Source organism: Balaenoptera borealis, assembly GCF_965194805.1.
Source record: "Balaenoptera borealis genome assembly, chromosome: 4".
Classification (NCBI taxonomy): Eukaryota; Metazoa; Chordata; class Mammalia; order Artiodactyla; family Balaenopteridae; genus Balaenoptera; species Balaenoptera borealis.
This window is the reverse complement of record NC_138861.1, coordinates 78,721,835-78,735,329: the sequence shown is the minus strand read 5'-3', so window position 1 is coordinate 78,735,329 and position 13,495 is coordinate 78,721,835. Positions and strand designations below refer to the sequence as shown.

The 13,495-nt window shown below is 35.9% G+C and overlaps 1 protein-coding gene across 11 annotated transcripts in view; it reads right to left on the bottom strand.

Moving 5' to 3' along the window:
- FRYL (FRY like transcription coactivator) overlaps positions 1-13,495 on the bottom strand; it is a 293,684-nt gene that overhangs the window by 123,575 nt on the left and 156,614 nt on the right. For all 11 annotated transcript variants that reach the window (XM_082390370.1, XM_082390379.1, XM_082390377.1 and 8 more), the window contains 2 exons: positions 11,530-11,729; positions 2,483-2,536 (listed from right to left, as the gene is read on the bottom strand). In XM_082390370.1, coding sequence (XP_082246496.1) covers positions 2,483-2,536; positions 11,530-11,649 — 174 coding nt within the window. In that variant the 5' untranslated portion in view covers positions 11,650-11,729. The remainder of the gene's footprint in view (positions 1-2,482; positions 2,537-11,529; positions 11,730-13,495) is intronic.

The following is a 13,495-nucleotide window of genomic DNA, read 5'->3' as shown; positions in this document are numbered from 1 at the left end:
GTTAGAACTGTGGGAAAAGCTCCACTTTATTCTGTGCTGCTATGACACCGAACAGAGAATTATAATTACATAATTAATTTGTGATACTCACAAATAAACATATTAGAAATGTGTTGTATATATGCTTTTAAGGCTTAGAATATATAAATGAACAGCAGAAAGATAAATGAAGTGGGATGGACACCTGCAACTCAATTTGAGGCATCCCTTAAGTTTAAGGGATTGTAGGTGAGTTATCAGATTCATTTCATGAATGAACCCAACTTGCCTGTAATGGTGGTAAGAGGTACACCAGCTACCATTAGTCATCCCTAAGGTCACTCTTCATCTTGAGGATCCAGAGAAAAAACACTCCCTCTTCATAAGCGATTCTGTATCTGATTCAACCCATTGCTTGTAAAATTAGTATTTTAAAATTAGCATACAGCAAAACATGCTTCACTTTGTTTTGCTTAACTAAAAAACTACGGGTTGCAGGAATACTCAAGGTCTCGTTCAGTTCCACGACTGTAGGAAGTATCAGTTAATGAAGATAAATTGATACCTCTAGGAATTAAACATTTATTTTTCCCAATATTTTACATTTTTCATATAAAAAAGAATGAAAGTTTGATTATGTATGCTATTTTTCTCTTTTTCATGATCTCTGCCTTCCTTTAATCATGCTTTTATTTATAAATTACCATAATGTGACAGGTGAATAGTTTCTAATATAGGGAATTAAAGTAAAAACAAGATTCGAATTTTATTTAGCCACTTTTGAAAATTTATATTTCATTAACAATGAACAATACCACTCAAAGGAAATCCCTTTTAATACCTAAAGAAGGAACAACAAAACACCATCTACTATGGTAAATACATATTAAAGCAGTTTACCCCACTCATAGCTTTTTATTGTGGAAAAAAATCAAGGTATGGGGCATGATAATAGTTTTATTAATCATTTACATAAAAAAAGAAATGGAAGTTTTCCTTAAAATGTTGTTTAATAAGATTTCATATTGATTGTTCATTCATCATTAGTAAAATGGATTCAAGATGTGAATAATCTAAATAGCTTTAAAATAATATATTAATAATACATTAATAATTAATTAATAACTAGTACAATTAGTACCCTTTGTAATGGCATTAAGATTTGAAAAGGGTTATATGAGGTGATCTTATTATTACTGTAACAGAAAACTAGCCTTCTTATTTATGGTTTCTTCTTAGACCAGTGGCTATTTACTAAGTGTGTGCTTCAGAATCACCTAGGGAGCTGTTGCAAAATACAAGTGCCAGAGCACTGCTCTTGGTGATTCGGAATCAGCAGAACTGGAGTGGGATCCAGAAACACAGCATTTTGGTAAGCCTCCACCAAGTAATCCTAACCAGTCATCTTTATCTAATCAAGCAGACTAATATGAACATTAACTTCTATTTCCTAGATACATAATTATGAGAAGAGTAGCTCAGGAATACTAGATGGCAACAGAAAGCTGATCTGGGTTATTGGGTTTTGCAGACAATCAACATGTAATGAAATAAGTCTTGAACAAACATAATTATGACAAAAATAACACTTGATCTAACATTCAATATTAGCAAGAGGAAAGAACTGACATTAGAGGATTACCACTAAATTTTAGATATTGGTATTATATAAAAAGGTTTTTGGTTTTGCAGGGTTTTTTTGGAGGGGGAGGGTTGGCCACTGTATATCTTCCTTTTTAAGCTTCTTTGGCTTTTTGACACAGACAGTCCATTTGGCCTTTGCACAAGCATAGCTACAAGTAGTTAATGCCTCTTAGGGCAACCCTCAACTGCTGGAGATGGGGGCTGCAGATAAATGCTCCAGCCCTCCATTCTTCAGAAAGACAAAAATGGGTGACATTCTGTATGCTTCTCAGAATAGAATGAACCCCCAGTGCCCAGAGCAGTGATCTCTATCAGTTCTTCCTCTTCCCTGCCTCAATCTCTCAAGTCTCTTCCTTGGAATCTCTTTCCAGAACCAAGTCCTTGTCTCTGGCTCCGCCTTCAAAATGGGGTGGAGAGGGAGAGAACCAGGCTGGATGTCTCAGTATAAAGGTTCTGATACCCCCAACAGGAAAAAATAAATGTTAAAAGGTCAAATATTATTATGTAAAAATTATATACAAGGAAAGATTGAGGGATATGATTGGAAATATTTTAAGAAATTTTCAAAGGGCATAGTAAAGATGGTATCAGTGAAAAGCAAAGTTTTAAAATGCTTAATGAACAGGAATCAATAAAGTTCACAGCTCATTCTATGAACTATGAAGTTCACAGTTCATAACTCATTCTATTTGTTTTGTTAAAAAACAGACTACCAGTTCCAGACTGAATCTAGTGTATAAAAACATACAGGACCACTAAACAAAATAAATAAATTTCTTAATATTGGATGTATTTGGATCAGACTGTTAGGATAAACATTTTCCTTTCAGGAAAAAATATTCCCCCCACATTGGCATACCTGGTCAAACTGAAGATCTTCACCCCTCTGAAGAGATCTAGATAATGGCTTCTCCTACAATTGAAAAAAAAAAAAAGTATATATGCAAAATATTAGAAATCTTACCGATAATAAACAGTTGAGATTCGTGAGATGGTTTTGTTTTTGTTTTCATTTGTAATTAGATTGTTTCAAGGAAAGGTTCTAATCTGCTAATACAAACAAAATTTAATATTATTAGTTTAACTTAGAATAGCATACCTAGCATGACCCCTTCTGTCAGCCTTTCTACCTACTTGGCCTTGCTGCTTACCCCACATATAGTTACCTGACTTACTGAACATAAGAGATGTCTCAAATTATGTTCACATATATTATGACTGATTCTTTTGTTGAGATTTTTTAGGATGATTTTCTAAACTTTCTACTTTATGCTTTTTTTATTGAATTTTTATCTGAAATATACATCATAGGAAAACAAATGCCATTTTTCCATGAAAAAAACTGGAATTTAGAAATATGTATATTCTGAAGCTTATCTATCCAAGAGCCCCAATTTCCTTCTCTCATTTATTGCTATAACTTCATGAAAATAAACTCACAAATGTATCTGCCACTGAAATTTAAAAATTCCTAATCTAACTATCAGAGAATCACATTTCTAACTAATTTAATTGGGGTCAGTAAAATACCTGAATTCCATAGCGCTTGACTTTCTTAATAGGTAAAGGTTTTTGGCATGTCCTTGGCACTTGAGCCCTTATATGCTAAGCACACTTTGGTAATTATCTTTTAGACAAGTCGTCGACTTCTAAAACCAACTATTATACACTACAAACATGCAACATGATGAGGATCCCGTCCAATAATATATATGCCCAATTAACTAGCTCTAAAATTTAAGTAAAACAGTACGTCTCATAGCAAGTCCAATAGAACATTGTTTTTAAAAGTATCTAAAAGTTTGAAAATTACTGAGCTATCCTAATGTGAATTGTGTATTTAAAACCTGGGCTGGGGGTAGTGTAGGAGAGATAATAAGCTGTTTCTTACCAACTTATTTGACTTATTTGATCCCCCTCACTTGATCCCTCTTTTCACTGTAATATTTAATTTAAAGGTCTTCAGTAATATTATGAGGAGTGTTGATCTAAGTAGTTTATTACTCACATAGGGTGTTTATACAATAAAGTAATGGCCAAGCAGACTAAAAGAGAGCAATAACCTTCTCAGAAACACTTACACTGTTTTCTTATACCTCACACTTTTCATTTCTCAACAAACTCATGCTTTCTCAAAGATTTCTGAAGATCTGACATCCTCACAGAGCTTTCCCTAAACCAAAAAGTGAGGATGAGTTATTCTTTCCATAATAAGAACTCAGAAATGATGTTTGAATGCAAAAGAACACTCATGTTACCATCAGTACAAAAATATGAAATAAGTGTACTGCACTAAACACTGTATAAATTACTAATCAAGGACTTTGTATTAACCTCTCGATTTGATTACAGTATGGTTGAGGATGGCCTAATCGTTGTCAAGCAGATGTACTTTCAATGTGAGATTTTGAAAGGATACTATTTAAAACATGTTTATAGTACATGCAACCCATTGCCACAACAACTAAAAAGAATACAAATTATTCTCTATATTCACATATAGATGAATGCAAAGACTTATGTACCAGAATGTTTACTGTAGTATTTTTTTCACAGTAGCCTCAAATTGGGGTAAGTCCCAAACAGCTTACCCATAGAGACTGGTAAAAAAAAAAAATTTATAGTACTTTCTTTTATTGAAATAATATTCAACGTTAGAGAGAAAGAGACAAATATATATGGGCTGATAATAGAACAATCTCTGATTTACATTGTTAAAATAAAAATAGGGACAGAAAAAATATACATATAAAAACTCCCATTTGTGTTTTTTTTTTTAAAAAAAGATGGAGGGTGCTACAGAGATTGATAAATAATAGACATGAAAAATGGTACACTAAAAACTATGGACAGTGATTATCTTGATCCAGAATGGAAGAAAGGGTCATTATTTTTATTACATAACCTTTAAAACCATTTCCACTTTTTATAATGTTATTATTTCATAATAATGTAATAGATCAATAATGAATCTAAGGTTCACAATCCTTTATACTCTAATTTGATCCTTTAATTAGTATCTATGTATAGAGTACCAACAGCAACATGTAGCTTCCAGGGAAAGCAAAAGAATTTACTGAAAAGATTTTCGCAGCGTAACAACGATACTGAAATATTTCAATAATTTGCAACTAAAGATGGCAATCTCTCCTAAACAATCCCCGTCCTTGTAGAGCTAAAAGTCTAATGACAGAGCAAAGAAAATATATATTATCTCAGACAGACTTTATAGGATAGCAAGTTGCAATGGAGGTGAAGATTTTAGAATGACCACTGAGAAGATGACATTTAAGTCACAAGCAGAGGGAAGTGAGTAAGCTTGCCATGAAGAGTGAAGGAAAGATCATCCAGTCAGTACCTTGGAACTCCCCAAAGGCTCAAGAATTGGAGAATTTAAGTACTATGAAAGTGTGGGTGAAGGTGAAGTTAAAAAGAAGAGGACTGGTTGAACGATAGTTTAGGAAACATTTAGACCCTCCCTCCCATTCCCTTCACCCACTCTACTTAGCACGTTGGCTGTCCCTCCAACCTACCCACAGAGGAATTGCCCTTCTTACGAAAGGGCAAAACAGAGATGTCGACTGGGGGACACTACAGTTGAAGACAAGGTACCACACTGAAGACAGGGAGCTTAGGTAAAAAGGTATATATGCTAAATATCAAAACCCCCAGTTATCTTCTGTCTCTACATCCCCAGAATGCTAGCAGCCAAGTCTAAACCCTCCCATTTGGGCTACTGAAGGACCCCTCCAGGGGACTCTGACCAGCTTCCAACCAAAGATCTGACACTGATGGTTCAGATGATCACACACTCAAGACCACAGTCAAAAAGGCCCCTCCATGTACACAGAGCTTCCAATCAGCTGTTTAGTGCCTCAATCGTAATAAATAACATATGTTATAATAAGCATGTGAGGAGAAGGGGAAACTAACAGAAAAATGCAGTTTGTGATGCTGGGGAAGGGACTAGGTCTTATCAATCTCCTTGACTGTCAGATGTCACTAACTGTAACATTATTAACAATAACTAATTAAATTACCTGGACTAATTTAAAAAAAAAAGATGTAGTTTGGAGGAAATAAGAGATCAGAAACTCTTTAAAATACATATTTAATATTATCAAAAAAACAGTGGACAGTGCAGAGCTGTAAAAATGCTGGGCCTAAACCAAATACATACAGTCTAAATCAGCAGGTGATTGGTTAAAGCCCTTTTTCCTCTCTTCTTTTCTGGTCACTGGCAATCTAAAACAGTAACAGATAGGCTTGGATGTGCCTGGATCATTACCCAGGATTGATCTACCTCCTTTTAGGAAGAAAGAAACCTAAGGTATTGGACTGCATAGTTTGCAAGCTGCAATTTTAATCAGTGGTTGCCCTTCCTTCTTGAATCTTCCAAGATAAAAATGAAATTGTGGCTAAAGTCAAGCTCAGGTAATCTTCGAATCTTTTGCCTTCCTTAACCTCCTTTTATTGTGGCTTCTAATATGAGAATGAAAAGGCCAGTTCTCTCATTTTAGTGATTGATTAAATTCTTTTAGCAAAAGCCATTCACATTTGTGCTTCTAAGTTTTCATGTAACCTACACTCCATCTGACCATGACACATGCTAGCCTCCTTTTATGTAACAATTCGTGGATGCTGTTTTCTTTAAAGAGACCCCATGAAAGTTTCATTCAAGAACGCAAGAGAGTCATCTTGAATGGCTGTTTATTACTGGAAAGGGTACAAAATAAATTTCAAAATAAATGAGATCACAATAAACGCATTTGAAGCTATAATAAAAACCTTGTGATAATGTTAGATTAAATGTATTTTCATTATCTAATCTTGATGCTGGGTAAACGATACACCATCTACTCAGACTTGGACATAAATGAAACAAAGCTGGCAGAGATCTGATTCAGACAAGAAGAAATTATGCCGGTACATAGGAGTGAGGCGGATAAAATCTGTAAAATATGATGGGGATTTTCTCAGCCAGTGTTTGTCCTTGGCTGCTATAGTCTACAACACTGGGGGTTTTCCTGGTGTGTCAGGAGGAGTAAGCAGGGATGCCTCTTCTCTCTTAAGTGTGATGATGGGGTAAAAACACCTATTTTCTAATGGAATCCTCACCACTACTCACCATAACTTAATAATCTCATTTTAAATTACACAGCAGATGTTTCTGAAATTAACTGTTAAATGAATGAATAAAATATAGTCAACATCAGACTATTCTGAAAGAACTATCAGAAGCTCTGGCTAACACAATGATACTATGCTTTGTTAGAAGAAAAAGGGCACAGGCCACAGCAATGTTCTTAAGGCTACACTTGATTTAAAATACAAACTTTTACTAAGCACCTACCACCAAGGGCAGTGCTGCAGGTACTGCCTGGAAAGAGAGACCTGGTTCCTGGTATCAAGTAGCTCACGTCAGAAAAGATAAACATGTAAGCAATTAACCATAATATGACAATGTCAGAATCGGGGAGTATGAACAAATTATTATGGTAAAACAAAGATTCATTTAGTTTGGGGAAGGATCACTATGTTAGAGGGAACATGTGGGAAGTTGGAAGAATGAGTAGAGGTTTAAAAACAGAGGAATTAAAAGCATTTTAAGACTTCCCTGGTGGCGCAGTGGTTAAGAATCCGCCTGCCAATGCAGGGGACACGGGTTCGAGCCCTGGTCCGGGAAGATCCCACATGCCGTGGAACAACTAAGCCCGTGCGCCACAACTACTGAGCCTGTGCTCTAGAGCCCATGGGCCACAACTACTGAAGCCCGCGCACCTACAGCCCGTGCTCTGCAACAAGAGAGGCCACTGCAATGAGTAGCCCGCACGCCACAAAGAAGAGTAGCCCCCGCTCACCACACCTAGAGAAAGCCCGCGTGCAGCAACGAAGACCCAACACAGTCAAAAATAAATAAATAAACAACATAAAAATGACACTTTGAACAAAAAGGCATTTTAGATTGAGAGAAAAATAAAAACAAATACATCAGAACAACAGACTATATAGAGGATACTTCTAAGTGTCACAGCACACATCAGGATAGGAGAATCATGAGACATTATACAAACTGTAACGAGACTGTGAAGAGGCTGAAATGACTCACCAAGAACTTGAATTTAATCCATAGCAATGAAAAGGAAGCAAGATTTCTAAAGCAGAAAGGCAATAATATTTGTATTTTAGATGAGGAAAAGTCTGGTGAGAAGAAGGTAAATGGGAAGGAGATGGACCACTTCTTGACTGCTTAGAAGACTAATGCAATAGCCGAATATGACAGAACCTGGCCCTGAGCTAGGACAGTAATGATGGCATTGGGAGAAAAAGGAAGGAGAAAGATGTAAAATCACCATATTATAGACTCATTCAAATTAGGTAATTTCACTCGTATTTTCTTTTAACTATTTTACTCTGAAGACTTTCACATTTCAAAATTAAAATTCCTGGGCTTCCCTGGTGGCGCAGTGGTTAAGAATCTGCCTGCCAATGCAGGGCACACCGGTTCGAGCCCTGGTCTGGGAAGATCCCACATGCCACGGAGCAACTAAGCCCGTGAGCCACAGCTACTGAGCCTGCGCGTCTGGAGCCTGTGCTCCGCAACAAGAGAGGCCGCGACAGCGAGAGGCCCGCGCACCGCGATGAAGAGTGGCCCCCGCTTGCCGCAACTGGAGAAAGCCCTCGCACAGAAACGAAGACCCAACACAGCCAAAAATAAATAAATAAATTAAAAAAAAAAAAAAAAAAAAAAAAAAAAAAAAATTAAAATTCCTTTAAGACTATAAAATATTTTAGAGCTCTTAGGACCATAGCACATGGTGCTGTTTAAAAATATTTTATAAAATAGGTAAAAGTTTTAAAAATGTGCTATGTAAGTTGCAAATTGCTGAAGCCAGCTGATTGCTGAGGGTTCATTATACTATAATCTCTTATATAAGTTTAAAAATTTTAATAAACATTTTTTTCAGGCTTATTGAGATATAAGTAATAAATAAAGGTGTAATATATTTAAAGTATACAATGTGATATATACATATATACTGTGAAAGGATTCCCACCTTCAAGTTAATTAAAACATCTATCACCTCACATATTCACTTTTTTCTTTCTTTCTTTCTTTTTTTTTTTTGGTGAAAACACTGAAGTTCTACTTTCTTGGCAAATTTCAGTTATACAATATAGTATTATCAACCATAGTCACCATGCTCCATAAACTTTTTTTAAAGTATTTTTTAAAAAGTGGTTCCCTTTCTGACTGTACGTTATTTAAGTAGGCTAGTGTAGCGATCTGTCATGTAATTCATAGACCATGGATGAAGAAAATAACATTTTATAGAGTAAGTACATTTCTAATCAAACCTTATAATCACTAATTCATATCTATAGACTCTTGTAATCCTTATTTCTAAAACAGAATTTTAAATTATATACATGCTGTAAAATATATATACATTAGTATAAAAACAAATTAATTTGATATGCAGAAGGCAATCGTGGAATGATTTAAATTGAATATAGTGAGATGCACAGTTTTAAAATATACATTTTGGTTAATGATCTTTTACCTATTATTATTTATTAAACCTCAAATACATTATTTCATAGATGCTTTCTTCAGAGTAGTTTCCTCTATTTAATGATCAGAAAGAAACTCGAGGAATGCATGTACCCACACACATACCATCGTATTATGAGTAATGTTAAGTCCCACTTCACTAAGAAAATTAAGAACATATAATACTTCCTCAACTTCCCTTCTTTCTTAGGTCATCATTATTCTCTTTTCTGTTCCTTTCCTCCCTTCCTTCTGAGGAAGGACAGCAGATTGAGTAAGCCTAACTCTTCACTCTGCTGCTTATTGGCTTTGGGCTTCAGACACGTAACAAACCCTCTGAGTCTCAAAGTGGCAGTGAAGACCTATCTCTAATCCCGTTGTGTAAGGAATAAATAAATTTTAGCTATTACATCCTCTACCTCCATCTTCATTATCATCACCGTACTTCTAACCTACCAGCGTGATCCTGATAACATCACATATCCATTCCCTTCAAATCCAAAGAGTTGCTTCCTAAAGTTATATCATCCTGCTAAAACTGTTCTCAGGCTGCTTAATTTCCAAGTCCAATACCCTCTTCCTCAGTGTTCACTGTGTTCTTCTGCCTCTCTATATTATTTGACAATAATAATGCTATCGTATACTCTCTTCCCTTGATATTATCATGTGCTCTTTTAGCTTTAATTATCACCCTCATGTAGATGATGCCAAAATCTATATTTCTTGTGAGTTCCCAAAAGGAATCTCCAGCTACCAATCAAATAGTTCCACATGGTTTAGATCGCTAGTAGCTCAAGCTTAACATACACAAAGGAAAAATTATCTTAATCACCTTGACTACCCCAATAATATTCCTGTTTTCTTTACCTAAGTAAATACACTACCATCTTTTCTAACACTTAAAAAAATCTTTAACCCTTCACTCTCACTCAAAACACCTACTCCTGTTTAATTATGTGTCAAGTTCTACTGATTCTGCTTCTGTTGCTTATCTCACTTTTTTCTGCAACCACTTCCACTGTTAATGCCCTAGTTCCAAGGTTCTTTTCATTCCAGCCTGAATTATATACAATAACTAAACAGTCTTTGCCTTTCATCTATTCTCCCTCTTACTGTCCAACCACTGTATTATCTATCATAATAGCCACCACAATTTGTTAGAATCCAACCCAGACATTTGTTTTTGGTCATTTTCTTCCTTCTTCCTCACCATAAGCTCGACTCACACAGAGCTCCTCACATTATTTAAGTATCCTCGTGTACTGTAAGTTCAAAGCTGTTTACGTGTTCATTGTAAGTTTGGCTACTGTCACATCATTAACTCACAGAATGTTTTAGGTTTTCTCTTATGTTTTATCTGTCTCAACAATTCCTGTTGGTGAAATCCATTTTTGTTCTTTGGTGACCCGCAGTAACTTATCAAAGTGGGTTCTAGAGTCATTACAGCTTTTTAGATCTTCACTTTAGGGCTTCCCTGGTGGCGCAGTGGTTGAGAATCTGCCTGCCAATGCAGGGGACACGGGTTCGAGCCCTGGTCTGGGAAGATCCCACATGCCGCGGAGCAACTAGGCCCATGAGCCACAACTACTGAGCCTGCGGGTCTGGAACCTGTGCTCCCAACAAGAGAGCCCGCGATAGTGAGAGGCCTGCGCACGGTGATGAAGAGTGGCCCCCGCTTGCCACAACTAGAGAAAGCCCTCGCACAGAAATGAAGACCCAACACAACCAAAAATAAATTAATTAATTAATTAATTTTAAAAAAAAAAGATCATCACTTTACTACTGGCCTATCCCTTAATTTTTTTTTAAGACTTTATTTTTGAGAGCAGTTTTAGGTTCACAGCGAAACTGAGTGGAAGGATAGACTTCCCATATTCCCCTGTGCCCTTACATGCACAGCCCCCGCCGCTATCAACATTCCCCGCCAGAGGGGTGCCTTTGTTATAACTGATGAACCTACGCTGACACAGCCTAATCATCCAAAGTCTATAGATTGCACTACAGTTCACAACGGGTGTTGTATATTCTATGGGTTTGGACAAATGTCTAATGACATGTATCCACCATTATAATATCATACAGAATATATTCATTGCCCTAAAAATCCTCTGTGTCTGCCTATTCATCCCACCCCTGCCCCTGCCCAATCCCTGGCAACCACTGATCTTTTACTGTCTCCACAGCTTTGCCTTTTCTAGAATGTCATATAGTTGGAATTACACAGTATGTACCCTTTTCAGATTGGCCTCCTTTAATATTTTTTCAAGTATATTATTTTCTTTGGAAAATTTGTAATATAATGGTTAATGCAAGTCAAGAATATACTTGATTTATAGGTCAGCTCTACTCACCAAGGGTTCAGCCATTACAACTTCAATTTTCTTTTCAGCTTGAACAGCAAATTCTGCAAAGAGGCTCTTGATGACATATTCACCAGGCTTGACATCTGGGTCAATCGTAATGCTTGACATGATGATATTCTTTTTCCCCAAAGTGGAATGAAAGTTGGAAGAAGTGCAGTACTTATTCACTTTGCTGACTTGTGCTGAAGCTGAAAATAAAAGAAACAAAAGAACTCTACTTTAATAATCAACTCAATTAGGCCAACCATAACCACCCTATTTAATATGTATCCTCCCCCTAAACCCCATCCGGATCTCCCAATCTGTATTACCAGACTCTATTTTTGTCTATTACACTTGTCACCTTCTAACATACTGCCCAACGTAACTATAATTTAGTTATATATTATGTTTACTATGTACTATTTTTCTCCCTACCCTACCGTTGTAAATGCTATAAGAACAGAGATCCTCTTCTCTCTTTTTTGTTCACTGATGAATCCCAAGAGCCTAGAACAATGCCTGGTATATATACTAGGTATACAATAAATATGTATTGAATGAACAAATGAATTCTAAACAAAGTTATATGCAATGAAGGAAATAAAACGTGACTCATAGGACTTTTCTTTGAATCATTCAAAGGAGAGATAGGGATGATATCAATTGTGCCTGGCAAACAGTGCTTCCCATCAAGTGTGGCACAAAAAGAGCACACACCACTGATTGCTGTTTATCTTCACCTGTTCTGTTCTCTTGACTGCCTGGGCATTCTACCTGGCTTTTATCTACAGTTTATCCAGTCACCTCAATCTTCCAGGCTGTTGTATGATATAGACCCTCCCATTCTCTAACCTCAGCTTGTGACATCCCTTTGGCCTGGAATATTCACGGAGAACCTGCAAGAATGTACTTCTCTCCCTCAAGCTGATCTCTAGATACTACCCTTTCAATATGCTGTCCTATAAATAACTCCCTCCTTGAAACAGGAAGCAGAACACAATTTTTCAAACACTGAATTTCTGCTTACGTGTATGTGTGTATATAACCACAGGACAATAAATTTAATCTAAACAAATACATTCCCAACTTATAAGGAATTGTTCCATCAACTAAAAAAAAAAAAACAAACCCTACTCTACCAAACATAGTATGTGCCAAGATATCTAAAGGTGACTGTGATAACACCCAAAGAAAATTCTAGAAAGTAATATAAAGTCAGGTTATGGCAGTCACTTCAGAAAAAATAATTTGCAAATTTAAGAAAAATAAATATTTTTGAAAGACTGAACTTCCGGGAATTCCATGGCAGTCTGGTGGTTAGGACCCCACACTTTCACGGCTGAGGGCCCAGGTTCAATCTCTGGTCGGGGAGTTAAGATCCCACAAGCCGTGCGGTGCAGCCAGGGGGAAAAAAAAAGACTGAACTTCCAAATACCAAAGAATGGTTTACTTTCATGTCCTATTCATTATCTTTGTTTACTTACTTATTTTTTATAGAATAGAATATTTTCCTCCAAGGTTAAGATTAGAAATTAGTCATACACGATGCTTAAATATTTAAAATAATAATCTAAAGAATGTTATAAACTGTTACTATTGCATCTAAAATAAATATCTTTGTATCACATAAAATTAAAATATAATATGTAATGTATTCTAGAACTAAAATTATATAATAAGAACAAATCAAAACAAAAATTCAGTCCTTTGAACACAGTGCACAGTATTTATTTTAAACAATGACTTGTTTGTTTACTCTGTTTCATGATCCAACACTGTGTATTATAAAGGAGAGAATGTGTTAACAAATGTCATTGTGGGGAAAGGAGATCTTAAATTTTAAAAATTTATTCTGAGTCATTAAGAATACTCTATATTTTATATCCACACATGTTGAATAACTCTTGGGAATCATAAAATAGTGAAAAAGCCTACCCACATAGTTTCTAGAATTTTAATTTACATTTTAGAA